Raw genomic sequence first — 24,992 nt, 5'->3', positions numbered from 1 at the left:
CAATCACCTTGCAGAATTATGGACATTTAGAAAAATTCCGCCAATTGGAAAGTGCACCTAACAACTATTTCGGACCAGAGTAGTATGTAAATGTTGTCCCGATGCAACCCAGGCGCTGAAAAACGACGTCTCGACCGGAATAGACTGAGTGGGTGAGACGTTTTCGTCGCACCAGCACATGTGCGCTCACCTCCATCCACGACAGATCTTGGGCAGTGGGCAGCTCATCTTCACGTTGGACAGCATCACTTCGACTTGGTTGTCGGCCTTGTAGTCCACAAAAGGAAAACTTGTGCTGTCAGAACTTGGCGACTGATTCGGCTTGCCGCAGAGCTTCCCAGCTAGTTCGACAACGTCGACTCCCACCACACGCACTTGTCGGAGACCAGGTTCAAGGCGCACGAAATGGGCCTGTTTCCTTGGCGCGCGCGAGGACTCGCGCACCTAGAGGTCGGGTCCGCTGCAGTGTGGTAAATTTGGCAACGTCATGTGTCGATAGTTTGTAGCTCCCAAAAATCAAAAGTGATCACGCCCATTCATTTCGCTTCCGACGAACGCCACCAAGACCCGCAACCTCACCAACTCCTCCATCCATGTCATTTTTCACGAAGGGTAAGTACAAGTGAACGTTCTTTGAGAATCACATCGTAAGCATGCAACCTTTCAGCAGGAAGAGCCGCCCATGTCAGCGGGTGTAGAGGTAGTCTTGTGTGCCTGGCCTTTCGTTGGAGTTGCATGGCCGACACGAACGGCGATGCACAGCCGATGTTCGCGCAGGAACGTATCAATTTCGGGAGCCCACGGCTCCATCGTTGCTGTGCGAGATCCGCTGCCCGGTCTCCCTGCATGCGACTATGAAAGTGCACTTAAGGCACGAGGAGAGCATGGATGTAGCCGGGGCGGTCCGACTCGACAAAAACGCCACCCGAACTAATCCTGGCGACGCCGGGCGCACCATGCCAACTGAACGGATTGCGCGTCGCCGAAGCAAGCGCATGTTTCCCGCAATGCCGAAAGAATCTAGTGGAAATACATTATGAAACCATCAGGGAATCGCCTTGATCAAGGTTTTGGCGGAGTTGGTACACAGGACAGTAGCGGTGGTGACGCAGCCAGCTTCCTCCTTGTTGCAGCGGGTGGTGGTTTTCGATGCCCACTTGTCACCGAGCCACCAGCGGGCCGTCGTGGTGCCGTTGCACGTCGTGCGGATCGCATCTCTCAGCACACCACCAGGTCACACCACCCAAACAAGTCGGCAGGTCGGATCTTGCTCGCAGCGAGTCGCCAGGACGAAACGACCACCAGCAATCGTTTCCACGTGATATTGTACATACACCGTGGAGTTAGGTGGCTCACACTCGAAAGCCAACCGTGCGACAGTCCCATGGTGGGTGGGTGCTCACGGCTGGAAGTCGCGTCTGCGACAGCAAACGTGTTGAAACCGCGCTCTGTCTCGGACTCAGAAAGGCGGCACGGTATGCTTGGCATGCATCGTTGGTCTGTCGAGAGCGTCGTTTGCGTGCGAATTCATGCTGACCAAGGCACACTACGCCATTTCCCGCTGGGAAACTCAGCATGCAGCTCGCATGGCGTTCCGTGCCTTCAAAGTTGCAGCGCCACCAAGGGATGTTATACGCCCCACCAGTTTGCTGAAGTAGTTGCATGGCCTGAAGGTCTTTCTTTACATTTTCCCCGGTGTGTAGAAGTCGTGCACTTGCTAACAAAGCGATTTGCACCTTCCACATGCATTCGACCATCCACGGCAACGTCTGCGAGCCACTACTCTATCTTGGACGGAAGGGGTGGTGCATTGGAGGGTTGGCTCATGTACGCACCGCAGGCTGCAATGCGCGGCTACGACCTGAGCCGTTCATACATAGCTGTGACCGAGGTAGTCACGGCGCGCGTTCCGTGCGCTTCGACACGAACAGACTGGAGGGAGTCTCAACACGTATTAAGTCTGTACGGGAGCAGCACTTGAGTTGGTACAACACAGACATCGCCATGGCGCTTGTGTAGCGCTGACGTCGCCGCGGCCGCGACATGAGCCGCAGGTTTTCAGTGGGTTTTGGTGAATTCCACCGGGGGTTTCGGGGTCGTTATTCTCCACTAAGTACGAATGCTGCAAGTTCAAAACGAAGGGCGATGGCGCACGGCTGGATTGCCGCGCCTCGCGGAGGAGCTTATTTGGCGATCGTGTACGTGTCGGAAGGCAGGTGCCCGTCCAAGGTTCGCGAGTTGGCCACATTGGCGTCCACAGCAGCAGCTCGCGTGAGGTCACCCACCGCACCTCCAGCCCTCGTGGCGCACTCATTCGCAGACCCGACGTACAACAGGACAAGCTTCTTCTTCGTTGGGTCGCAGGTCGCGGCATCCGCCAGCGCATTCGTCACATCGGTCCTCGCGACGCTAGACTTTTCTCGTCATCGCGGCACGCATCCGACACTGGGAACCGTCGACCATGTGTGTTTTTCGCCACTGGGAACTGCGACATTGGATGAATCGGCGGCAGAGGCCTCGTCGTTTGCATCGTCGCTACAATGTAACGAACCGACGCTTCCGATCTATGCCTACGGTCCGGTCTTAACGGGTCTGCGGCTGCGGGACATCCGAAAGAGGTTGGGCTACTTTTCAGCCAAAGAAACCTGTGGCGCACAGACGATCGCTGCGCTGATGACAACGGTGAGAGAGCACCCTCCGACCACCGCGTGGCGAAGAGTGCTGGCTCAACAGTCCAGTCACGACGAGCTGTGCCGTCAAGACGTATCTCCGGCGAAGCACGGCGTCCTCTGCGTCGGCTCTGTGCCTTTCGTCCTCAACTATAACCTGCGCTGTCGCTTGCAGGATCCTAAAGTTGCCGTAGCGAAGATCACAAGCGCAGTGCGGTGTCCCGAGGTAAGAGAACAACTTGTCGGACTGTAGCAGCTTACCTGTCTTGGCTGTATCAACTCCTTCTTACGCGAACTGGCGGTCGCATCGGCTGTTTGGTCAGGTCGAAGCGCTCACTCTACAACACCGCGACGGCGCGTACGAGGTGGCATGCAATTTGCTGGACAGTCGAAGCGTACCTCCAGAAACGGTGCTCGCGATTGCCGCAGCGGCTGCCAACGACGTGGGGGCCGCAATCACCGACGACTACTTCACTGGGCCAACCGAGACCGCTCTGTTGGATGCGTGGCGCACTCATGCGTGCGGCGAGGACTGTCCATGCTAACTCATTCAAAAGCAAGGCTCGAACGAGCCATCGTCGTGACTCGTTTGTGCGGTGGATGGGATTCATTTGACGCTGCTCCACACATGCCAGCAAAGGAAGGCACGGTCGTTCGTGGCGGTGGCTACAGCTTCGTGGATATGCCAACGAACTTGATCCGATTGCTGGCCTTTGAAATTGCGGTGAGATCGCCACTCTACGGACTGGTGTGTGAGTGTCGCAAGTTCCTCGAATATGGTGGTCGGTTGCTCACGCACACGTTCGTCTTTCCCCCTTCACTCTTAAACTGCCTGGACAGCAAACGTAACGCGATCTGTGCTTGCGATCGTTGAGGGATTCCTCTCGCTCCAAGCGAGTCCGTCGTCGCTTGCTGCTGACGAGTGGCGCAGGTTGTGGGACTGTCCTGTGGCCGGCCGCCCCTGCGCTAAACGTTTCCTGGTCAAATTATCCCTTTGCCTGTAGGCGGTGGCTACACCACCACCAAGCGGTGCTGGGCCTGCCAGCAAAAGCAGCATCGCTCTCGAGGCGATGCACTGCTTTCGGGCGCCACCATCGACCCGTGACGGCGCCATGCATAGCATGCAGCTCCCATTTACGTGTTTCGTGTATATCACCAACTACAATCGCCATGCCAAACGGACCAGTCCAGCGGCTGGCTTGACATTGCACCTGGCGTTTGACTTGGAGTTTGTATGATGGCGTCGCCACGTCTCTGCATCCAGCTCGGTTCGTTCCATCCTGGCACAATCTTGTCCTACGATGGGCAGCAGCTATCGCCCGACGCTGCCGCTGCCGCCCAACTTCTTTACGTGCCCGCCGCTACATGACGACGAGATCAAGCAGCTGAAGCTCCTTGCGATCGCGACGGCCACCGAAGTCGTATGTGGCCCGTGGCTTTGCTGCATTAGGTCGTTTCTAACGGTGTTGGTGATGCAGGTCGAGCACTCGCAGCTCCGCGACGGTGGCATTGCGTGGACGCTTCGATCCGACGAAGGCAGCATGCGATTCTTTAAAGCGCCGGACCCGTTGCACCGTGTCGGTGCCCACATGTACATGAGCGTCGTCGAAGTCGCCGGTACGCTGGACGAAGTCATCGACCTGTTTCGGACGGATTCGACCTTTAAAGCGAAAGAGTACGTCAAGCGGTTTGGAAAAGGGCTCTTGGATGCCGTCAACTTGTACTCGATCGTGGAGCCGACGCCCGCCTTTCCAAATGAAAAGGTTGGCATCACGTGGTTTGCCATGAAGAGTCCGTTCGACAAAATCGTGGCCAACCGCGACTGCGTCATGCTCGAGGTGAGGTAGACAGCCCCGATATCTCATGGAAATCTCCATGCCTTGAGTGCCGTCGGTTCGTTTGAATGTCTGTGTGCCATTCGTGTCTCAACTTTTGGAGTCGCTCGGGATGTCTAGTTCTTCCAGTGTGGCATCCGCTCGTGTCATCCGCTGCCGTGGCATTTTGCGCTGCCACACCGATGCATGTGGGGCACCGTAGCGATACCTTAGCCACTCGCCCATGAGCCTTCCTCATCCCGTCGACCAACAATTCGAGCACTGTGGTCTCTTGCGAAGGTTGTCGTTATGGACGGCATTGCTCGAATTGGGTCCGCTGCTGTGTGCATCTCTCGATTTGCAGTCAGGATCGCGCGTGTGGTTGTATTGGAGATCATGTCGTTTTCTGCCTGTGTGCCATGTTTTGCCGCGTCGTCACCGGTGATTTCCACAACCCGTAGAGATTTTTGAACTGGCAGGTTTCCCTCTGAACTCTCTTGGTGTAGTGCCAGCATGAATTCCAGTGGACAACAGATCGGCGGGCGTGGGTCCGCGGCTTGCGCTCCGTGGATCTCGTATGCTGCCCCGACATGCAATCGACGTTGGGACTTGTCCGGTCGACGCAATATGGTGTTGGCCACGTCGTGCTCGAGTCGCTGGATCGACCGGGGTACCTTCAAATTTCGTTTTTGAACCACTTTGACGTCAAGGGAAATCCCCCCGAGTGGTTGATTGAGATGGGCATGAAGAAGCGGTGCAGGAGCATCCTCGACATTGAGCTGTACCTCCGCGAAGACCGCCTCAGTCGCGGATATTTGCTGTCGCCCGCCGAGTTTGTGCCGCTGACGCGACGCCGCCACTGCTTTCTGTGTCGCAAGCGATTCAACCCGTGGAGCAAGCGGTCGAATTGCATGAAGTGCGGCGAAGTGCTGTGCAGCGGATGCAACTCGAATTGGAACGTCAAGCTACACAATGGCACCGTCCATGCTGTCATCCAGGCGTGCATTCGATGTGCCCAGAGAAACCCAATCTCGGACGTTGGAACGGATGCCACGTCATCGATGACGACGCGCAGCCATGCCAGCAATCCGTACAGCTACACGAGCCACCCCCGCAGTCACGCACCGACCCACGACAGCCACACGTTTCGACCGAACCGGTTCGACCCCGCAGCGTCCTCGTCGTCGGCTTCGTCTGAATCGAGGCGAAACCAACCGTCGCGAACTGGCACCATGCACTCGACCCACGACCCCCTGCAGACCTTCTACCCGCCGCTTGACGATTCTGTCTACACTGACCCGTACCAACACAACCACGTGGCCATGGACTCGCATGAATCCGTTGTGTCGTCGGCTTCCTCGGCTTCCGTCTGGACGACATCGTCCGATTTTACCAAGAAGCTCATGCCTCGGTTCACGGCACGCGGCGGCCAGCGTTCGCTGCCACCCCAAGGACAGCGCTTCCAGTACATGGAAGAGGACGCCCAGCATGGCGGCAAAGATCCCTTGGTCAACACAGATGACCGCCCTGACGACGTTGCTCTAGACGAGCAAGATGCCACATTCAGGAGGAACAGCAGTGCTAGCAGCGAAGACGGCGATGGTGGTGGCAGCTCCCAGCAAGGCTCGCGCGCGTCTGTGTGGCTCACGTTGTCGCAGGGAAGAGGGGGCGAGTTTGTTGTTCACTCGCCGACGTCCATGTCTATAGTAGACAACTCCACGGCGGAAAGACACCGAGATGACGCGGGAGGCAGTCCGACGGCGGGCAAATCCTCCCGCCGCCAAGCCACGATGCTGCATCGATCGAGCTCGCTGGACATGGCCACTATGTCGATGATTCCGTCGATGATGGACATGGTACCTCTCTTACCACACAACCACCGAACTCTCCTGCCCACGCAAAAAGCGTCGGCTACGGTGTCGCTTGCACCGAAGACCGCTTCGAAACAGCCCGACCCTGTAGTGGAAGCCGTCGCCGCAGCAGCTGCTGCATGGTCCATCAGTGTGCCGACGAGGCCATCCGTTGCCGCGTCCTCGGTCGATTCCAAAGCCAGCGAAGACTTGCACGTGCTCACGTCGGTGTGGACCGCCGATCCGAATGACTTTCGCCGGCCCGGCGGAGAGCACACAGAGCAAGAAAAACAACGTGGTCCATCGATTCAGGAACAGACCGATCGTGGCCGCAAGCCAGTGGAATCTGCTTTGTGCACAAGTCCCCATGGTCCGATCTTCTTGGAATAAGTTTTCACGTGGCGTGGGTTGGTGCATGCAGCATGGCCGAAAACGTGGGGCTTGAATCGCGTATATGTGAATTTGAGCTTTACCTGATGATGCAGTCGGTGCGTGCGGTGTCTCTCGGGGGCCGACGACGGAGTTCTGCTCATTGGGACGCGCAGCCGACCGACTGGTCGAGCCCACTACGGCATGTGACAATGGGAGAAGCTGTACGATTGTGTGAAACGCTCGGAGGGGAAATTGCCCCATTCCATTGGGCTATCAGCAGGATCATTCCCGCCACAGCATGCATTCGACAGGGGTATTCGTTGGGATTTTTCCGTGCTGTTCCCATTCTGAGTTGGCTTAACCTAGCCGTGCCAGCTGCATTCTTCGTCCATCCACGTTGGCATCATGTCGCGGCAGGTGCCGCGCCCCCGCCGCCTGACGCTCGTCGTCTTCGTCGTCCTCGTCCTGGTGGCTGCGATCGCGCATGGCGACATCCCGCCCTGCAAACCCAACATGTTGGAAAAAGTCCTCGCCCCAACGTACTCGAACCCGGCGCACCAGTTGTGCATGAAGGACTCTGGGATGGACAGCAAGGTGTTTCTCAGTGCAGAGTTCTCGCCGACTCTTGCGCAACTCGGCGCGTTTTTCAAGTCGGAATCGTGTCGAGCGACGTTCCAACTCATCGTCGACGCCATCAAGAACGACCTCCCCACTTGCATGTACTCGACCGCCATGTCCAGCACCCAACTCGGAAACCTCACGTTCGACCATCTCCGGACGCTCTACACGGCGTACATGGCATCGCTTTAAGTATTTAAAAACCAATCTTCCCGACACGATGGTGCGTACAATGCGGGGGGGGATAGATTGTGTTTGCCTTCGATGGCATTCCGGAGCTCAGAGACTCACGAGTGGTGTCGCCCGTGCTCGTGTTGAAAGCTGGTTTGCTAGCGCCGTACGGCGCCACATCGGAACCGCCTATAGCCTTCGATGTCGCTGGCTAGAAGGAGCTTGTGGACGCCCAAGGACAAGACAATTCTCCCGCAGGTGCCGACCCTCCACGCTGGAGATGCCATGCACGTTTGCATCGTGCGAGGGATTGCTGTTGAATCGATCGCTGGCTCAAGGGAGACGAAGGCTTCTGTCGCCACAAGTATAAACAACTGCTAGTACAGTCAAATGTCGAGGCTAGACGACGAGCAGCTTGGAGGGGCGGACGGAATCCTCTGCCGACGCCGCGGCGGGCGGCTGGGAACGGCCGTAACTCGTTGCCTGTAGGCACTTAATGCTGCTTCGCAACACTCGATGCATACCGGCACTGCCTTTGGTCGGTCCTTCATGATCGAAGCTACCCCACCGTCGACTGTGTCCAAGATGGCGCATGGCTTGCAGCAGGTCGGGCACACAATAGCGCTACATTTACCGCACCGGCGCTTGACACTCCACTTGTGCCATCGAAAGCGTTTCCGGCAGTGGCGGCAATGCTCCGCGCGCACCACTTGGGCATCATCGGTCGTGCCAAACGAGGTGCCGTCGTTTAGCCGCCCTTCCTGGACCCACCACCCGAGGTCGCGAAGGGATTGCATGTGGCGGACCGACTCAGCAGCGAGGCCTGCCGACACCAACCGCCGCATGACCCAATTTGTCAACGTGTGGAGGTCAGGCGTCCAATGGCTCAACGTCGTCGGCATGGATCGGTGGTCGAGACAGTACACGTCGACAAACCCGGGTCGTGCGTCGGATTCGACGGCGACGATCCCGCTGCCATGATTTTGCTGGCGAACAAACCCCAGTGTGTCCTGCAAGTCCGGGCAGGAAGCTAGCTTCACGGACTGCTGCGCTTGGACCCACCCGCGCCGATGGCCGCGACTCGCTCGACCGCGGAGCGTGCTGCGCTTTGGCCAGTCGAATGCATGCCACACCTAAATAGCATGGATGAATAGGTTCAACGACGTCGGGATTCCAGCAGACGCACCTCCAGAACGCACTCGTCACGTGGCGGCAGGATGCGGCGCAAGACTCGCGGCACCGCCGCATACGCTTGCCATGTGATGGCGGCGTACTCGCCAGCCGCGGTCGGCTCCAGGGCACTGTACAACGTGATCTTGTCCTGGGTGGTATTGGCCAAGTGGTTGGGCCCAAATCGGCGGCGGTGGTGGGCGTCGCGACGCGGGGTATCTGTGCGAAAAACCTCGATGGCTTCATCGAGCGAAGCTTCAACGGTCATGTGGCCGCAATACTGAGTCTTGGCCCGCGTGTCAGCCGTGTGGCCATCTTCGTTGATGGCCGTGCCCTTGTAGATGCGAATCGCGCCGCCTGCAAGCACTTTGTGCAAGCTCCACGCTGTCGACGTTGCCTCGGGGTCCATTTCGACCTGGTGCACCTACACGTCATGGCGTCAGAGACACCGAGCCAACAACGATCCTGTCGTACGATGCGCATGGCGGTCTCGATCGCTAGCGTCCGCAGGTGGACCATCTCGTCGGTCGACAGCGTCGGGCACAAGAAGTAAGTTGGCGGCAGCTTGGACATGGTCGCCAGTTCGCCACGCACCGAGTTGAATCCGAAGTGTCGCCGACGGCACTTGACGCCGCCCGCAACTTCCAAGAAAATCCTTTTTCGGTGGCTCCTTGGCGCGACCCCACGTGCAAAAGGATATGGAAGGTTCGTTTTAGTCATCGTGGACAACCGCATTTCGAACGCAATGGCCGAGGGGTTCAGCCGTCTTTCGGCGACGGCGGGTGAGATGCTGCGAACACACTGACTCTGGTCAGTGCACACTTCACTCAGTGGCCAGTCGGGATGGTGGATGGGCAAGTCGAAACGACTCGAGTCCTGCCGGCCCTAGCGAGTTCCCGAACGAACGGGACGTGGCCATGCCCATCGCAACTATCACGACGCAAACGCTTGGTCTTGAGCCTGCACAAAGCCACTCGTGGAAGCGCTGCGGGTAGTACTTCACACGAAGATATGCCTGGTACACCAAATATCGCATGAACTTGTGGCAGAAATGGCTCTGCCACGGCTGGCTAGATGTGTGTTCGAAGCCGTGTCAACATTGGGAGGGCAGGCTGGCCAAAGAAGGCAATGCTTGTCGACTGCTGTACATGAACTGAAGAACTTGACATGATCACCATGGAAGCATTCAAGACGACATCGAGTCATTCACCACTCGCGCTGGCTCGGATATGTCCCAAAGCCGCCTGCACCGCATTGCTTTCGATGGCGAAACCACGTCACGTCTACTTTGCTGTGACGACGACGGTTTGTCTTGTTACCATGGTCCTTTTCTAGCAGCATTCATCGTGGACGATACCGAGAGCGACGTCGGACGCATGAAGGTGTTTGATGCCCGCCTTTTTGCCGCGGTATGCTGGCGACACGTCATGTCCTTGCAGTGCCTCGGTGTCAAGCGCCTCTACAGCGCACAGTCAAAGGATTTTGTCGTGCTTTTGGCGGCTCTCGTAACCATGACGCCAGCGAAGACAACCCCCGAGTACGCGAAGATCAGGCAAGGACTTCCAAAAGTACAACTTTTTTCAATCCACGTGCTTGAGAGTGTTAAATTGCTCGACCAAGTCCTTGTGAGCTGCCATATTTGGTCGTGGCGGCTGTGTGCCGCGGTGTGGCTCCAGTGGCGCCGCGCAGCTTGGGCAAGGTCACAGTCGGCGGCGGCGGTGTGATGGCCGATGATGGAGTTATACGTTGGCGTGCGGCCGAATACGTCGAGGAGGTGGTGGCGGCGGCAGGTCGGAGTGGGGAAAGAAGCGACTGGTCTTTGTGTCTACACTCACCAGAATGAGAGACGTAATTGTCTGTGCAAAGCAAGAGATCCAAGTCGAAACACCGACTTGACGTTGATGGTAGCTCTTTCGTACCGCCGTGGCCGCATGGCGACACTTTTGACGCCGCGGTGAATATCGCGGGACGCCAAAACGGGTACATATTGGTTGATTCTACAAGCCCGGCAGCCACGTCACCGATCGACGGGCTCGCGATGGTCCATCTCCACACGACTCACAGGTTTCGTTGACGTGGCAGCACTAACTTGAGCCGCGCCGATGATGTGACGACAGGTGGGGATCCTGGATCTCTTGGCGCGGCTGCGACAGTGTCGATTGGTTTGGTGAGGGGCATGCGGCTTGGCAGCGAGTGCGGAGGCGCGGACAGCGGCCGCAAAACATGGCGCAGGAGCGGTTGAAACTACCATCGTGAAAAGGTCATGCCATTGCACGGCAAAGGAGAAGTGGAGTGGAGTCACGCACTTGGCAGGTCACATGCATCCACAGGCGTTCGAGGACAGCGTCGTAAACTTGCTGAACCAAACAGAATTTCGGCGCGACCTGCCCACGAGTGACATAGGTATGAGCATATCGCACGAATGGCCGGTCAAAGCCACAGCACGTCTGCAAGTGGAGTCTTCCATGGAGCACAAGAAATCGGAGAAAATGGCCACCACAGTACCGAGTCGATCGCATCCTCGTCGAACGCGATGGCCGGGGAACCTCTTGGAGAAAGCGGCGGTGAATTGTGATCGCGAACTTGATGCGGAGGGGCTTGTACATGTTTATAAATCATCTCGTCCAGTATGCCGTGACTAATGGACACTTCAAAATCGAACGAAGAGAGGGGCAATCGAACGGCGCAGAGGCCAGGTAGTCGTCCCATCGAACCTGGCAAAGACTTCTTCGTCACTAAGCGAATGGAGTGAAGCACCATGGTCTGCGCCGAGGGTCGGACGGCTCGGAATGGGATGTCCGCGGATTTGAAGACATGAGGAGCGCCAGTGGAGCTCTAACACACTGTCAAAACCGAACGTGTACCATGATCTGGTTATCACCATCGAACGGCGTAGCGGAATTCCGCGCAGATGACCTGGCGAGAGGGGCAACGCAGGCAGGAAGAGGAGTTGGGGCTCGTACACCTGACCCATCAAGCCCTGGTTGCGAATTTATGTCCATGATGGAGCGAAGTGCCTGTCCACATCGGGCGCGTACCGTTGTACCCTTGGACGCGAAGGTAGCACGCCGCGGAAGCCCACTGTTCAAAGCAATCTCGGTCGGAGCGAGTTCTCGCTTCCATCATGTACATGTGGTACACCTTTCGAGTGTCGATGAATCGTGCGATTACATAATGGCCTCACCTTGTCGTCAGTCTGACGCAGCAACACGTTGATGCGCTGTGAGGACTACACCAGACATCAGTGGTGTATCGCGCCGCAAGAGACGCTGTACTTTGCTGTGAAACTCCTCAAACACGTCCGGCACACTACTGCCATCCTCGTCTTCGGCAGCACTGCTGCCGCATTCAACGCCTGCCTCGCCATCATCATCTGACATGCCCTCGAGCTCTACATGCCGCAGCGTATTAAGTCAACGTCCGCGTGGAAAGCATCACGTTGACCCGCCTACCGCTCGGATGCGCGTCGTCGTTGTGGCCAGAACTCCATCCGTCCGTCGACATGGGTGTCGGGTCCGCGCTGATAAATTGCAGTTACGATCTTACATCCGGAAAAACATGGTATCCGGAACGATCGACGGCATTTCATAAGTGTGCAATTATATGGAATCCTGGAGCCCATGGCAGCACGGCCGCTCAAGGACTCATGGGAGGCCCTCAACGCGACTGTAACGAAATGGCGCAAGGTAAAGGCTGCCATGGTTCATGGCTACAAGTAGTGCAGAGTGATGTCGCAAGGAGTGTGCGTCCAAGCACAAATGTGCTTTTCGAACACGAACTCGAGGACTTGGACGCTTTCGAAACTCGGGTCACAAGTGCATGGCTTGGAAGGACCGGCCGCGGTGAAGCGGGTGTCTGTAAGTACAGATAGAGTGACGGTACCCATTCCGTCCAATACACCACAGCTTCGGTTCTCGTGTTGAGTACGATTGTGGACGACGCCGCCGCAGAAGCCGTTGCGAGAACGAGTTGTCGTGCAAGGCAAGCTGGTGCAGTTCGCGATGAGATTTTTTGCAAGCACCATGTGCCGTACAATACTTTTTAACTAGCGGGACTTGAACACTGTCCATGCCACTGGTTCAGTCATGGCGACCTTTCATACGATCCAGATCGCAATGGATGGGCTGTGATTGGCTTGTGACCTTTCGAATAACCACGTGTGATTGGTCAATCCATCGAGCGACCCTTCTTGACATCGAGGAGGCAGCCAGCGTCGAACCGGTGATGCAAACGCCGCTGGAGATACCAACCAGCCACGGAAACACCCCGTCAGAGGTGCCCGCAACGACCCCGCAGGAAAAAGCCACCAAGCTTCTCCTCCATGCGCTGCAGAAGAAGTATGGCGTCGCGGGGTCAGCAACACCAGATGAGCTCGTGCGGCAGTCGATGGTAAACCCCCGCGGCAAACAACTATGGGCCAAAGTGCGCGAGAACATTTCCGTGCTTGTACCACCCAAGCACAACGTTCGGTACCGGCGGTCGCTGACGCCGCCCCTCATGTTTGACCCGGACTCCGACACGAAAATCAAGTGGGACTTGGGCCTCGCGCTGTGTGTGCTGTACACAACTTGCGTCGTTCCAGTCCGCATCAGCTTTAGTCTGGAGGCCAGTGGCTTTATCTTTGCGCTGGAGATACTCATCGACGTCTTGTTCTTCGTCGACATCACGTTCAGCTTTCGCACTGGGATTGTTAACCCGACGACCGGGCTCGTACGTCTTCTGGACAAGTCACTTGACGACTCACGATCGTGGGTGCGCCGCAATAGGTGTACTACAACAAGACGCAAATTGCGCAGTCGTACCTGCGTGGGTGGTTCCTCGTCGATTTCGCGTCGACGATGCCGCTCGAGAGCATCGTGAAGCTTATATACCCCGATACCCCCACGAATGCCCTCCAAACCGCCAAGATATTTCGAGGGCTCAAGCTCGTGCGGCTGCTCAAGTTGGTGCGGATCCGTAAAATCGGCAACATGATTTCCAAATTTGAAGAGGAAGTACGTTCACCGTCGGATATCGTCCATGCCTGTACACACGTCTCGAATGTGTGCAGCAGCCCGGACGTGGAGTGCTGCGCATTGCCTGCCTGCATGCGGTTTCATGCCATGATGGCAACCTCTCACACGATGTCGCACAGGTGTTTGCCAACCAAAGTGTGCTGTCCTTGGTCAAGATTCTGCTCTTCCTCCTCTTTCTCGCGCATTTGATGGCGTGCGTGTGGTTTTACGTCGCCCAAGCTGGAACGTACGGCTCTGCGCTTACGTGCCTGGTACCTGACTCCCTGTGGGTTGCGGGTAGGTATTCGTGGGCCATGGCGACCGGTTACATGTCGAACGATCACAACCACATGCTCACGCTGCAGTACCTGTCGTCGCTGTACTGGGCAATTGTGACGATGGTGAGATTCAATGGGATGGTTGACAGCGCCCCACGTGACTGATGCTCAACCCGCGCAGACGACGATCGGATACGGCGACATCATCCCCAAGACCAAGACGGAGCTCATCCTGGCCATGTTTGTCATGGTGATTGGTGTGTCCATGTTTGGCTATGTGATTGGAAACATCACAGCACTCGTCGACAACATCAACGCGTCTGGGCGCATGCAGTCCGAACGCCTCACGAGTCTCAAGGAGTACGCGATGGTGCGCAACTTACCAAAGGCAACCAGTGCGTTGGCAGGACAACGCGACATGATGTCTTGACCTCATCGGGTAGCCAAGCGCATGATGGACCATTTCGAGTACTTTTACCGGCACCGGTCTGTGTTTGACGAAGAAGCCATCTTGAACAACTTGCCGACCGTCATGCGGAACGAAGTCGTACGTCGACAACACAACTTTGAACGACCTTCGAACCCCGTGTCATTCGTAGGTGCACCACGTCTTGAGCAAGTTCATTTCGCGCATCGATTTCCTTGCCGAGTTTCATGAGGGCCTTGTCAGCGACTTGGCCGTGGCCATGAATCCGTTCTTTTGCATCAAAGACGAAGCTGTCTACTTGCAAAATGAAATCGCTGTCCACGTGTTCTTCCTTACAAAAGGTACCCCGCGGCGCCGTGGCGACGACAAACCTCACGAGTTGGTGGCGGCCACGCAGGCGAAGTATCGCTCGTCAAGTCGTACCCAAACCAGCTCGCCGACACGACCCTCCTGACGCTCACCTCTGGCAAACATTTTGGCGAGGTACGTCGGCATGGGCAAGATGATGACTCATCTCGCCGGAGGTTGAGATTTACCACCAAGTGTACGGTCAAGGCGTGCGGCTGTCGTGCGCAGTGGCAAAATCGTACTGCCAACTCACGTTCCTGTCGCGCCAAGTCATTGAAAACATCGGTACGTGTGCCATCGTCTTGAAACAGAATCGGGACGATTGCGATGTGTGTTTGCAGGACATACGTGGCCCGAGATCCTCGACCACTTTCGCCTGAATGCCATCGCCAAAGTAAAGCGGATGAGCAAGCGCGGCTCGTTGGACAACTATAGCCCCGACCCGCCGCCGTCCACGACCAACGAGCACGGAAGGTCGGCCGTCCAATCGCCGGGGAAAAAGGTCGGTGGCCGTCAGTCGTACGACTCACAATGTGTTGATGCGCAGAAAGCGCTTGAAGCGGCCCATGTGTGGCACCACCACCACGTCGTTGCGGCGTCCATGCGCAAGGGTGCCAAGCCCGCCGACGACTCGTCGTCGAGCGAAGAAGGTGAACCCGACGAGCAGCACCAAAACCCAAACCACTCGGAACACGATCCGCAAACGACGCAACGGACGCTGCTTGAAACTCGGCGCTCGAGTGCGACGCACGTGCCGGCTTCGTCGACGCGCCCCATTTTGAATGAAAAACGGGTACGGTCTATCTTGCAGCAAGTTGAAGCACATTGCCCCACGATTGCTGGCCGTGGCCAGATTGACTTCGTGGTGGACCTGGCTGGTTCGGCAGAAATGACTTTGTCGTGGTGTAGGTGGCGCACAACGCGTACGTCTTTCATCCGCAGGACTCGTTCATTGCGAACTGGCAGGTGGCGGTTGGGACCGCCATCATCTACTCGACGTTCATGGTACCGTTCCGCATCGGATTCGACTCGGACCCGCCGGACGACGTGTTTTCGCTCGACATGATCTTTGACATCGTGTTTGGCCTGGACATCCTGCTCACGTTTCGCCTGGCATTCCACAACTCGGACCGCATCCTGATCTCGGACGGCGTCACGATCGCTACGTCGTACTTGAAAGGGTGGTTCTTTGTCGACGTGTTGTCCACGATGCCCGTCGACACGATCGTGGGGTACTTTACAACGGCATCGTCCAAGCTGCTCAAGTCGACCAAACTTCTCCGAGTGTTCCGCGTGGCGCGTCTGTTCAAGCTCGTGCGGTTGCTCAAGCTGGGCAAGGTGTTTAAACGCGTGCGAGATTCCATCCAGGTGCGCGCGCTTGGTGGCGATGCTTGACATGGCGAGCGCATTAGCTGAGCCCGTCCACGGAGCGGCTTCTCAAGCTCATCATGATCATGGTGTGCTTTGGCCACTGGTGCGCGTGCATCTTTCACTGGATCATGTTGTTTGAAGAAGAAATCGGGTACGACGCCTGCAGTCGCCATGACGTGTACGGGCTTCACGCGGCGTAGACTACGAACATGGTGCACCGACTACTTCTTCCCGTACGACGAAGATCCTGGCGCGTGCTCGTTCCGGGTCCCGTCCGAAGATCGCTACGTGGCCGCCATCTACTGGGCGTTCACGACCATGACGACGGTCGGCTACGGCGACATCAAGCCATTCCGCTACTCGGTCGCGGAACTCACGTTTGCCATCATTTGCCTCTTGCTCAACTCGACCGTGTACGCGTATGTTGTCAGCGGCATCATCGACGTCATTTACAATTACAATCCGAGTGACCGCGAATACCGCGCCCGCATGAATGACATGAAGGTGCGTTGGTTTCGGGCTTGTCTCGAGCAACCGTCCATGCACTAAACTTAAACTTGAGCTGCATCTAGGACTACGTGCGCGACACAGCGATGAGTGTCCGCCTCAGTAACATGGTGAAGTGTCATTATGACTTTTTGCTCAGCACGACGTGCTTGTTCCCGGAAGAGCAGGTGCGGGTGCTACGTCGTCCTTCATAGTCACCGATGCCGCCACCCGTCGATAGATCTTCAACCAACTGCGACCGAGCCTCCGCTTCGACGTCGCCAGGCTGGTCGCAAGCAACACGATCATGACCATCAACATCATTGCGACGATGGAGAAGAAGTACAAGGGTGCGATCGCGCCGCGCCGTCGTGGACTGATGCGTTGTGTGGCGCGGTAGGGTTTGTCAGCTACGCGCTGTTTCTGCTGCGACCGCAGTTTATCCTGCGCAGCGAGCGCGTGTGTCGGAGCGGGAGTCCTGGCACGGAGATGTTTTTCCTCGTCGAGGGCGAGTGCGAGCAAATGGACCAAGACAACCACAACGTCCGCGTGTTGGGGTACTGGATGACGTGTGGAGCGTCCCGACTGACCGCTAATGACGAGTTGCGACGGTGTAGGGAAGGCACGTTGTTTGAAGCGTATGCGTTGCTGGCTCCGCCAGAAGAGCACTATCGCATGCAGAGCACGGTGACCGCCCTCACGCCAACCTGTCAACTGTATTCGCTGTCTGTGCAAGAATTCGAGTACGTTCGAGCGTCCGATCTTGTAGCTCAAGTGAGACGTGTGCTTGCAAATAGATCGATCGCGGACCTCTCGCCCGCCATCTCGGTCAACTTGGGCTACGAGTTGGCGAAATCGATCCTGCAAGATGACTTTTTAACCCTGAACGACGAGCAGGTAGCCCCGCGCTCCTCGACAGCGTGAATGCTATTTTACGGGCATACATTTGCCATTCATCATAGGAAGCTGTGGTGTTGGGCGCGATCGAGCGACAGAAGACGCTGCAACCAGAGAATCTCAACTACGGACCCCTCACCAACATGGCCAAGGTCGTCATGGCTAAGCTTCGCATTGTCAAGGGCAGCGTCCTACCAGAGAACGTCAAAGAGGCTATGAAAGGTGTCATGTCCAAAACAAAGCATACGCTCGGGCTCGCTACTGGCGCCTCGTGAGGACAGCTCGTCTGCTGTGGAATGTCGTCAACGGTGTAATAGACGATTCAATTCATATTCATTCAAAATGGGCTTAGCCAATCCAAACGCTCGAATAGTTTAAATTGTCCATTAATATCCAATCGAAAAATGATTGCAAATTCATCGGAGCTGGAAAGTTGAGCAAATTATCGATCTTGGTGGTGGCTACGTTGCTGTGGATGGCTCTATCTATACACATTCATTTTGGATGTTCGAGGGTTGGACGCTGCGCTGGTGAGTGGAGTGTCGGGGGTGATGCAGGCGAGGGCCTTTCCTTTGTTATGCGAGGCATTCCGGGGATTGAATAGCATCGGCCTTTGCGAAATCCGATGAAACCACGCATGTGTCGTCAACCTTTTCACCAAGCGGTGCAACTGCCCGAACGGCATCCACGTTCTCCGCCTGTGCCATTTTGTCTTGGGGAGAAAATCGCTCGATAGCTTGCGTGACCAGCGCGAGCTATAGTTTCAAAGAAGGTTCAGCAAGTGCAGCACTGGAAGGACGGTTTTTTGCACCTGATCTGCAGATAATCGCAAGAAGTCGTCCTTCTTCACGGACATCGCCAACTCGTAGCCCAAGTTGACCGAGATGGCGGGCGAGAGGTCCGCGATCGATCTATTTGCAAGCACACGTGTCACTTGAGCTACAAGATCGGACGCTCGAACGTACTCGAATTCTTGCACAGACAGCGAATACAGTTGACAGGTTGGCGTGAGGGCGGTCACCGTGCTCTGCATGCGATAGTGCTCTTCTGGCGGAGCCAGCAACGCATACGCTTCAAACAACGTGCCTTCCCTACACCGTCGCAACTCGTCATTAGCGGTCAGTCGGGACGCTCCACACGTCATCCAGTACCCCAACACGCGGACGTTGTGGTTGTCTTGGTCCATTTGCTCGCACTCGCCCTCGACGAGGAAAAACATCTCCGTGCCAGGACTCCCGCTCCGACACACGCGCTCGCTGCGCAGGATAAACTGCGGTCGCAGCAGAAACAGCGCGTAGCTGACAAACCCTACCGCGCCACACAACGCATCAGTCCACGACGGCGCGGCGCGATCGCACCCTTGTACTTCTTCTCCATCGTCGCAATGATGTTGATGGTCATGATCGTGTTGCTTGCGACCAGCCTGGCGACGTCGAAGCGGAGGCTCGGTCGCAGTTGGTTGAAGATCTATCGACGGGTGGCGGCATCGGTGACTATGAAGGACGACGTAGCACCCGCACCTGCTCTTCCGGGAACAAGCACGTCGTGCTGAGCAAAAAGTCGTAGTGCCGCTTGACGTTGCTGCTAAGCCGGACGCTCATCGCTGTGTCGCGCACGTAGTCCTAGATCACGGCGAACGGATATTGATTCACCGTCGGAGACCAAGTCGACAAGTTCTAGGCTGCCACGCACTTTCATTTCATTCATTTGAGTGCGGTACTCTCGTTCGCTTGGGTTGTGGTTGGAAATGACGCCAATAATGCCACTGACGACGTAGGCAAACACGGTCGAGTTGACAATCAAGCAGACGACGGCGAAGCTGAGCTCGGGGACGGAAAACTTGGACGGGTGGAGGTCGCCGTAGCCGACGGTGGTCATGGTGGTGAACGCCCAGTAAATGGCCACGACGTAGCGATCTTCGTTGGGCACGCGGTCAGAACAAGCCCCCGGATCGTCGTCGTACGGAAAGAAGTAGTCGGTGCACCACGTGTGGCCCCTGCAACCAAACACAGACGCTGCATGACATCACTGTACAAGACGCTTCAAGGTCGGCTGTTCAGCTCCAAATTCAAGGCTGCCGAGGCCTCGCCTCCACAAAAGATAGCGACACCCAAGACAGGATAGACACCCAGGTATGGTCACATCCGCGTAAGAGGGGGCTCAACTCCCGGCTCCTCCCGTTTTGCAAACCCATGAAGAGGCCAACGTACCCGCTTTCTTCCTCAAACAACATGATCCAGTGGAAGATGCACGCGCACCAGTGGCCAAAGCAAATCATGATTGTGACGAGTTTGAGAAGCCGCTCCGTCGACGGGCTCAACTACACACACAGCGACAGCGATGACGTCCAACATGTTCGTCCCGTGGTTTCGGCACCTGGATCGAGTCGCGAATGCGCTTGAACACTTTGCCGATCTTGAGCAGCCGAACGAGCTTGAATAAGCGCGCGACACGAAACATGCGCAGGTACTTTGTGCTCTCGGCGACTTGGGCGGCGCTGCCGGGTGCGACAAACATGGCCCCAATCGTGTCGAACGGCAGCGTCGAGAACAAATCGATGACGAACCACCCCTTGATGTACTTTTTCGCAATCGTCCCTGCGTTGCAGACGAGCTGCCGGTCTGCATTGTGGTATGCCAGACGAAACATGATTGCAATGTCCAGGCCAAAGAGGACGTCGACAAACGTGTCGAGGTACCGGCCTTCCGCGACCGGCTCTGCTTCGAACGCGATGCGGTACGGCACCATGAACGACGAGTACACGATCGCCGTGGCGACTGTCATTTGCCAATTCACGACAAAAATGTCGTGGGGGTGCAGCATCCAGTGGAAATGCGCCACCTACTCGAACTCGTTGTCGGTACCCTGCCTTCGTGCCGATGGTGGAATGAACGCAGTGGGCGAACCTTCTTCTCTGGCAAGTGCAGGCGGTGTGAGCCTGCGACGACAGGAACGTGGGAATCGTTTCCTTGAGCAGTGCCTCGGCAGGGCTTTTCGACTGGGGCGGAGAGCGGAGCCACCGTGCTGAATGCGATGCAAGTGTTGGCATCCTTCACGAGCTGTTGTTGGCCGTCCGAATTGCTAGAGGTGGCACCGGCGGGAAGGATCTCATCAGCGGGGGATAAGGCCATCGGCGGCAGCGTGATGGACTAAATGGAGGAAGGAAACGTGGGTGGCCTGGGCTGCCATGTTTCATGTGGGAAGTACATGTACCCTTGCGGCGGCCGGGGATGGTTTCAGGTCAGAATGCACCTCAAACGATTTGTCCGCGGCGGCGCTCAGGATCGGTTCCATCAGCTTGGCTTGTACAGTCGCTTCAACGACAAACCGAGCGATGAGCTCGGGCCACGTCTTGCCTACACAGGACTCGATTCAACATGGCAACCATCGCGCAACACAATACCGATCGATTCGATGGACGGCCGGGACAGCATCGTAAGTTGACAGTATGTTTTCGCAACGGCCGACGCCAGTCGCATGCCTCGAGAGTACCTTGGATGAAACAGCTCCACCTATAGCCTCCCACCAAAAGCAGCCATTATGGAATAGTCCACGAGCGGCATCATCCAGACCTGGCCAAAATGCCCGCCTTCCTCGATCGTCACGATAGACCTGGAAACGCCAGGCTTTGGCTTCCACTTGGTGTTGACAAGTCGCACCGTTCCTGGTCAGCCAACGACCATGAAGTCCATGGGAGGTTTGCACTCGGCTGGGTACACTGTTGAAGTCAGCCATACCTTTGAGAAGGAAGAACACGTGCACCGCGATGTCTTGCTCGGCGTATACTTCGTCGTCTTGTACGCAAAAAAACGGCTGCATTGCGACCGCGAGATCGCTGACGAGTCCTTCGTGATGGCCAGACGAGAGCAAGTCGATGCGCGCGATCGTCTTTTGAAGCACGTGGTGCACCTACCACAGCACGTCGAGGACGTCAACCCTTTCCTCCATAGGTACAAGCAATGGTGGCCACGCACAACGTCGTTTCGCATGCCGGTCGGAAGGTTTTTGAGGATCGCGTCTTCATCAAACACGGAGCGATGCCGGTAATAATACTCAAAGTGGTCGAGCACACGCTTTCCTGCCGCGGCACACGCCATCAACGGCGGCGAGAGGGGGGTATGGAAAGGCGACGTACCCAAGTGCTTGGGCAGGTTCCGCACGATAACGTACTCCTTGAGCGTCGTGATATGCTGCGACTGCATGCGGCCGGCCGCGTTGATGTTGTCGACGAGCGACGTTATGTTGCCGATAACATAACCAAACATGGACACGCCAATAATCATGACGAACATGGCAATGATCAATTCGGTCTTGGTCTTTGGTGTGATGTCACCGTACCCGACCGTCGTCTACACAGTAGTCACGATGAGTCTGCTTTGACACAGAGTTGCGGCGCACCATCGTGACGATGGCCCAGTAGAGCGACGACAAGTACTGCAACGACACCACGTTCGCGTGGTCGTTGGCCATGAATCCCATCGACTTGGACCACGAGTACCTACTCGATCAAGTCGAGACTGACGTGCGACGGGTATGGTTGCCCTTGCTGGTTTAGATGGCCACGTACGGGCTAAGTTGCGCCACGTAAAACCACACGCACGCAACCAAGTGCGCGAGGAACAGCATGAAAAGAAGAATCTTGACAAGGGCGAGCACGCTTTGGTTGGCAAACACCTGCAAGCGTGGTATAATGACGTAGATCATGGCATATAAGCTAGAGAGGCCAGACCTCTCCTTCGAGCTTGGAGATCATTTGCCCGATCTTTCGAATGCGCACGAGCTTCAAGAGCCGAATGAGCTTGAGGCCACGCAAGATCTTTGCTGATTGCAGCGTATTGGACGCGACGTCAGGGTACAGGTGTTTGGCCATAAACTCCAGTGGCACCGTCGACACCAAATCGATGGCAAACCAACCGCGCAAGTACGTCTGCACGATCTGTCGCTGGTTGTAATACACCTAACGAGACACCCGCGTTTGCCAAGCCGATGCAGATGAGACCGACGTACGTGCCCAGTCGTGGGGTCGACGAGGCCCGTGCGAAAACTAAACAGGATGTCGACGAAGAAGCAAAAATCGAGGCCGCATTCAAACACGTAAAAGAACCCAGTCGCGTCGATGCCAAAACTGATGCGCACGGGGACCACACAAGACGTGTAAAACACGCATAGCGCCAACACGACGTCCCATTTGATCTTGAAGCTCGATTCAGGATTGAGCATCCATCGCGGGGGCATCACCACATGCCGTCGATGGGGCGAGGGGCACTCGGGCAATTCTCGCGACACGGATGGAATGGTGATGGCAGTCATTTCCGACGAACACAGGCCAGGTTCAACGAGCGCTACATTCGCCATCGCTGTCCCTGCCACAGACTTCGATTCAAACCAGGGACGGACTACAAACGCGGCTTGTGTCACGGAAAAAGTAGTGTAACTGATGAAACTTCCGCCGGGTGCTCGGTTCGGTTACTCTATCCCGTTCAGGTACGACGAAGAGGTCCAGAGGCCTCCGTACGACGCCCAGATACACTTTCCGTCAGTCAGTGGCAAAATGGACCACAAAGTATATAGTTTAGCAAGAACTACGTCGATTAGCATCCCCTCTCCATTTTCGTCGGGGATGAGGCGAAATACTTCGTATATATGAAACACCCTTGGTGGCAAAAAATTTCGTCAGCTGTGAGATTCGAACTCACGCGGGTTGCCCCATTAACTTAGCAGGCTAACGCCTTAACCACTCGGCCAAGCTGACTTGATAATTAAGTAGAGAAGTATATAACAATAACAAGAATGCAGACTTTTCGTCGCATGTAAGCTGAAGCTGCTCGCGTTTGGGATGAGCCAAGAGATGTCTGGATGATGCTGCAGTTTGTCGAAGGCCTTGGGGTGTTGATCGGTATTCATGCTGGGAAGTGGATCACTGCAATGTTTGTGATGGAATTTATTCACTGTCAATCGTGGCAAGAACCACAAGCGTGTAACTGCTGCCATCCTAGTCAGGCATGTCGAGTGCGTGGAGAGTGTTCGAGATGCGAATGTTATCGTCGTTGGTGTTTGCCTTTCAGGACGGCAAGTCGTATTTCCTACGCGGCATCGAGCAATGGTATCCCATGTTCGCAATTAACTGCAAAGAGAAGCGCGGACCACTGCGGCATGGACATGTCCACCTCGACGATTTGGCGGACGTGATGGACCAACGTCGCGACCACATTGCGGCCTGGATTGAGCGCAATCGGGCGAACTCATTGCACATCCACGAGGTGATTCAAAAGCACCCTCCCTTTGGCCATGTCCTGGAACAGCATGCCGCGTACGTTGGCGACGTCGCCCTGCTGCAGCTCCTGTACAACATGCACGTTCCAAACGGATTTCCCCTCGTGAACACGTTGATCCACGTTTCTGCATGTCACGGCCATGTCAATATTCTCCGATTCTTGTCTATCGTCGGCTACACCAACCATGTGCTTGCAGAGTACGTGTCCCCGATGGAAATCGCTTCCCGCGGCGGCCACTTGGCGTTTATCCAGATTCTCCACACGGGTTATGGGCGACCCTCCATCGACAGCGACCAGCCCAAGAAGAAGAAGAAGCCCCGCTCGGTCCAACAAGACCACCAAATCCCCCTCGCCAACTTTAGCGAGCGAGCGCTGGCTTTTGCCGCCAAACATGGCCACGTCGACGTTGTGAAATACATTTGTACGGTCGGCGGGATCACGACAAGCCCTGATGCGTTGGATCTTGCCGCTATGGGAGGGCACTCGCCGGTCGTGAAGTTCTTGACCGAGCATTTGCCGTCCATGCCGGCGACGACACTTGCGATGGACCACGCCGCAAGCCAAGGAAACCTTGATCTGGTGGAGTTTTTGCATGCCCGTCGAACTGAAGGGTGCACTCCTGCCGCTATGGACGCGGCAGCGAGCCATGGACATATCGATGTGGTGAAATTCCTGCACAGCAATCGCCATGAAGGTTGCACCAAAGACGCCGTGGATCATGCAGCGGCCAACGGGTTTGCCGACATTGTGCAGTTTTTGGTCCTACATCGACCTGAAGGTGGGACGTCCGAGACATTGAAGGTATATGCAAGTCGTGGGGAAGTTCGCATGGTGAAATGGCTGCACGAGCATTGGAAACACGGCAAGTGGCCCGTGCAAGCAGTCAATGCGGCAGCCACGAACGGCCATGCAACTGTCGTGCAGTACTTGATGGACCACCAACTCGTGGCGTACTCACCCCACGCGTTGGTTGGAGCTGCCAAGAACGGGCACTTCGACGTGTTGGACTATCTGCTTCCGAAAAAGCCGCCCAAAACGTGCGTGGCTCGAGCGATCGAGTCGGCACTGGCGAGCCACCACGACAAAATCGCCAAGTATTTGAAAGACCACGTGTGTGCATGTTGTGCCAAAAAGATATTTGACGTCGCCACGACGAAAACCGGTGCAACTCGTCAAAACATGCCGCGCAAACGTCGTTGAGGTGTAGAAACGTCGTCATGGTATGGTCGGAACAACGGGACAGCGTCATGCA

General features: G+C 56.3%; 8 protein-coding genes and 1 non-coding gene across 10 annotated transcripts; 5 read left to right on the top strand and 4 right to left on the bottom strand.

Moving 5' to 3' along the window:
- The first annotated feature begins 2,050 nt into the window (after nucleotides 1–2,050).
- Nucleotides 2,051–3,319, top strand: H310_10208 (hypothetical protein). Its single transcript, XM_008876497.1, has 2 exons — nucleotides 2,051–2,895; nucleotides 2,993–3,319. The coding sequence occupies exons 1-2, from the start codon at nucleotides 2,146–2,148 to the stop codon at nucleotides 3,212–3,214; spliced, it is 972 nt and encodes a 323-aa protein (XP_008874719.1). The 5' UTR covers nucleotides 2,051–2,145; the 3' UTR covers nucleotides 3,215–3,319.
- A 593-nt stretch (nucleotides 3,320–3,912) lies between these two features.
- Nucleotides 3,913–6,925, top strand: H310_10207 (hypothetical protein). Its single transcript, XM_008876496.1, has 3 exons — nucleotides 3,913–4,090; nucleotides 4,148–4,507; nucleotides 4,990–6,925. The coding sequence occupies exons 1-3, from the start codon at nucleotides 3,971–3,973 to the stop codon at nucleotides 6,721–6,723; spliced, it is 2,214 nt and encodes a 737-aa protein (XP_008874718.1). The 5' UTR covers nucleotides 3,913–3,970; the 3' UTR covers nucleotides 6,724–6,925.
- Nucleotides 6,926–7,060: 135 nt separating this feature from the next.
- On the top strand, nucleotides 7,061–7,601 carry H310_10206 (hypothetical protein). The gene has a single exon (XM_008876495.1). The coding sequence runs from the start codon at nucleotides 7,111–7,113 to the stop codon at nucleotides 7,513–7,515; it is 405 nt and encodes a 134-aa protein (XP_008874717.1). The 5' UTR covers nucleotides 7,061–7,110; the 3' UTR covers nucleotides 7,516–7,601.
- Nucleotides 7,602–7,893: 292 nt separating this feature from the next.
- Nucleotides 7,894–9,237, bottom strand: H310_10205 (hypothetical protein; the record flags this gene model as incomplete). Its single annotated transcript, XM_008876494.1, has 4 exons — nucleotides 7,894–8,053; nucleotides 8,134–8,627; nucleotides 8,681–9,088; nucleotides 9,139–9,237. The coding sequence occupies 4 exons, from the start codon at nucleotides 9,235–9,237 to the stop codon at nucleotides 7,894–7,896; spliced, it is 1,161 nt and encodes a 386-aa protein (XP_008874716.1).
- A 974-nt stretch (nucleotides 9,238–10,211) lies between these two features.
- Nucleotides 10,212–12,194, bottom strand: H310_10204. 2 transcript variants are annotated; one of them, XM_008876492.1, is made up of 11 exons: nucleotides 12,117–12,194; nucleotides 11,940–12,055; nucleotides 11,849–11,893; nucleotides 11,703–11,805; nucleotides 11,546–11,644; nucleotides 11,379–11,499; nucleotides 11,170–11,302; nucleotides 10,971–11,048; nucleotides 10,727–10,908; nucleotides 10,584–10,661; nucleotides 10,212–10,489 (listed from the first exon to the last, which is right to left on the bottom strand). In XM_008876492.1, the coding sequence occupies exons 1-11, from the start codon at nucleotides 12,166–12,168 to the stop codon at nucleotides 10,267–10,269; spliced, it is 1,230 nt and encodes a 409-aa protein (XP_008874714.1). In that variant the 5' UTR covers nucleotides 12,169–12,194; the 3' UTR covers nucleotides 10,212–10,266. The 2 variants fall into 2 exon arrangements, with proteins under 2 accessions (XP_008874714.1, XP_008874715.1); XM_008876493.1 differs by having other exon boundaries at nucleotides 10,584–10,908.
- A 656-nt stretch (nucleotides 12,195–12,850) lies between these two features.
- On the top strand, nucleotides 12,851–17,822 carry H310_10203 (hypothetical protein). Its single transcript, XM_008876491.1, has 20 exons — nucleotides 12,851–13,374; nucleotides 13,431–13,658; nucleotides 13,799–13,905; nucleotides 13,960–14,059; nucleotides 14,118–14,331; nucleotides 14,380–14,483; nucleotides 14,536–14,704; nucleotides 14,761–14,846; nucleotides 14,888–14,996; nucleotides 15,053–15,213; nucleotides 15,259–15,504; nucleotides 15,621–16,079; nucleotides 16,124–16,233; nucleotides 16,283–16,586; nucleotides 16,655–16,756; nucleotides 16,810–16,918; nucleotides 16,969–17,125; nucleotides 17,186–17,311; nucleotides 17,366–17,465; nucleotides 17,531–17,822. Exons 1-20 carry the CDS (start codon nucleotides 12,889–12,891, stop codon nucleotides 17,738–17,740), a joined length of 3,687 nt encoding a protein of 1,228 aa, XP_008874713.1. The 5' UTR covers nucleotides 12,851–12,888; the 3' UTR covers nucleotides 17,741–17,822.
- Nucleotides 17,823–18,228: 406 nt separating this feature from the next.
- On the bottom strand, nucleotides 18,229–22,883 carry H310_10202 (hypothetical protein; the record flags this gene model as incomplete). Its single annotated transcript, XM_008876490.1, has 19 exons — nucleotides 22,473–22,883; nucleotides 22,195–22,422; nucleotides 22,033–22,139; nucleotides 21,864–21,963; nucleotides 21,601–21,814; nucleotides 21,440–21,543; nucleotides 21,203–21,374; nucleotides 21,038–21,129; nucleotides 20,869–20,977; nucleotides 20,679–20,821; nucleotides 20,372–20,614; nucleotides 19,842–20,306; nucleotides 19,676–19,785; nucleotides 19,158–19,461; nucleotides 18,986–19,087; nucleotides 18,824–18,932; nucleotides 18,617–18,773; nucleotides 18,431–18,556; nucleotides 18,229–18,376 (listed from the first exon to the last, which is right to left on the bottom strand). Exons 1-19 carry the CDS (start codon nucleotides 22,818–22,820, stop codon nucleotides 18,229–18,231), a joined length of 3,381 nt encoding a protein of 1,126 aa, XP_008874712.1. The 5' UTR covers nucleotides 22,821–22,883.
- Nucleotides 22,884–23,136: 253 nt separating this feature from the next.
- On the bottom strand, nucleotides 23,137–23,217 carry H310_10201. Its single transcript has one exon. It is a non-coding gene; the product is annotated as a tRNA-Ser (tRNA).
- An 86-nt stretch (nucleotides 23,218–23,303) lies between these two features.
- H310_10200 (hypothetical protein) lies at nucleotides 23,304–24,992 on the top strand. The gene has a single exon (XM_008876489.1). It carries the CDS (start codon nucleotides 23,468–23,470, stop codon nucleotides 24,938–24,940), a length of 1,473 nt encoding a protein of 490 aa, XP_008874711.1. The 5' UTR covers nucleotides 23,304–23,467; the 3' UTR covers nucleotides 24,941–24,992.

Source organism: Aphanomyces invadans (assembly GCF_000520115.1).
Source record: "Aphanomyces invadans strain NJM9701 unplaced genomic scaffold supercont1.25, whole genome shotgun sequence".
Taxonomy (NCBI): Eukaryota; Oomycota; class Saprolegniomycetes; order Saprolegniales; family Verrucalvaceae; genus Aphanomyces; species Aphanomyces invadans.
The sequence above is the reverse complement of the archived record's forward strand: the minus strand, read 5'-3'. Positions and strand labels throughout refer to the sequence as shown.

What these genes read in the sequence shown, in the direction of transcription:
- H310_10208 (XM_008876497.1), top strand. Translation starts at nt 2,146, where the DNA reads ATGGCGCACGGCTGGATTGCCGCGCCTCGCGGAGGAGCTTATTTGGCG. An exon ending in GCGCAGTGCGGTGTCCCGAG is followed by an intron (nt 2,896 to 2,992) that starts GTAAGAGAACAA and finishes CTGTTTGGTCAG; the next exon opens with GTCGAAGCGCTCACTCTACA.
- H310_10207 (XM_008876496.1), top strand. Translation starts at nt 3,971, where the DNA reads ATGGGCAGCAGCTATCGCCCGACGCTGCCGCTGCCGCCCAACTTCTTT. An exon ending in TCGCGACGGCCACCGAAGTC is followed by an intron (nt 4,091 to 4,147) that starts GTATGTGGCCCG and finishes TTGGTGATGCAG; the next exon opens with GTCGAGCACTCGCAGCTCCG. An exon ending in GCGACTGCGTCATGCTCGAG is followed by an intron (nt 4,508 to 4,989) that starts GTGAGGTAGACA and finishes CTCTTGGTGTAG; the next exon opens with TGCCAGCATGAATTCCAGTG.
- H310_10206 (XM_008876495.1), top strand. Translation starts at nt 7,111, where the DNA reads ATGTCGCGGCAGGTGCCGCGCCCCCGCCGCCTGACGCTCGTCGTCTTC.
- H310_10204 (XM_008876492.1), bottom strand. Translation starts at nt 12,168, where the DNA reads ATGTCGACGGACGGATGGAGTTCTGGCCACAACGACGACGCGCATCCG. An exon ending in TTGAGGAGTTTCACAGCAAA is followed by an intron (nt 11,894 to 11,939) that starts GTACAGCGTCTC and finishes TGTCTGGTGTAG; the next exon opens with TCCTCACAGCGCATCAACGT. An exon ending in TCGCGTCCAAGGGTACAACG is followed by an intron (nt 11,645 to 11,702) that starts GTACGCGCCCGA and finishes ATTCGCAACCAG; the next exon opens with GGCTTGATGGGTCAGGTGTA.
- H310_10203 (XM_008876491.1), top strand. Translation starts at nt 12,889, where the DNA reads ATGCAAACGCCGCTGGAGATACCAACCAGCCACGGAAACACCCCGTCA. An exon ending in TTAACCCGACGACCGGGCTC is followed by an intron (nt 13,375 to 13,430) that starts GTACGTCTTCTG and finishes GCGCCGCAATAG; the next exon opens with GTGTACTACAACAAGACGCA. An exon ending in TCCAATCGCCGGGGAAAAAG is followed by an intron (nt 15,214 to 15,258) that starts GTCGGTGGCCGT and finishes GTTGATGCGCAG; the next exon opens with AAAGCGCTTGAAGCGGCCCA.
- H310_10200 (XM_008876489.1), top strand. Translation starts at nt 23,468, where the DNA reads ATGTCGAGTGCGTGGAGAGTGTTCGAGATGCGAATGTTATCGTCGTTG.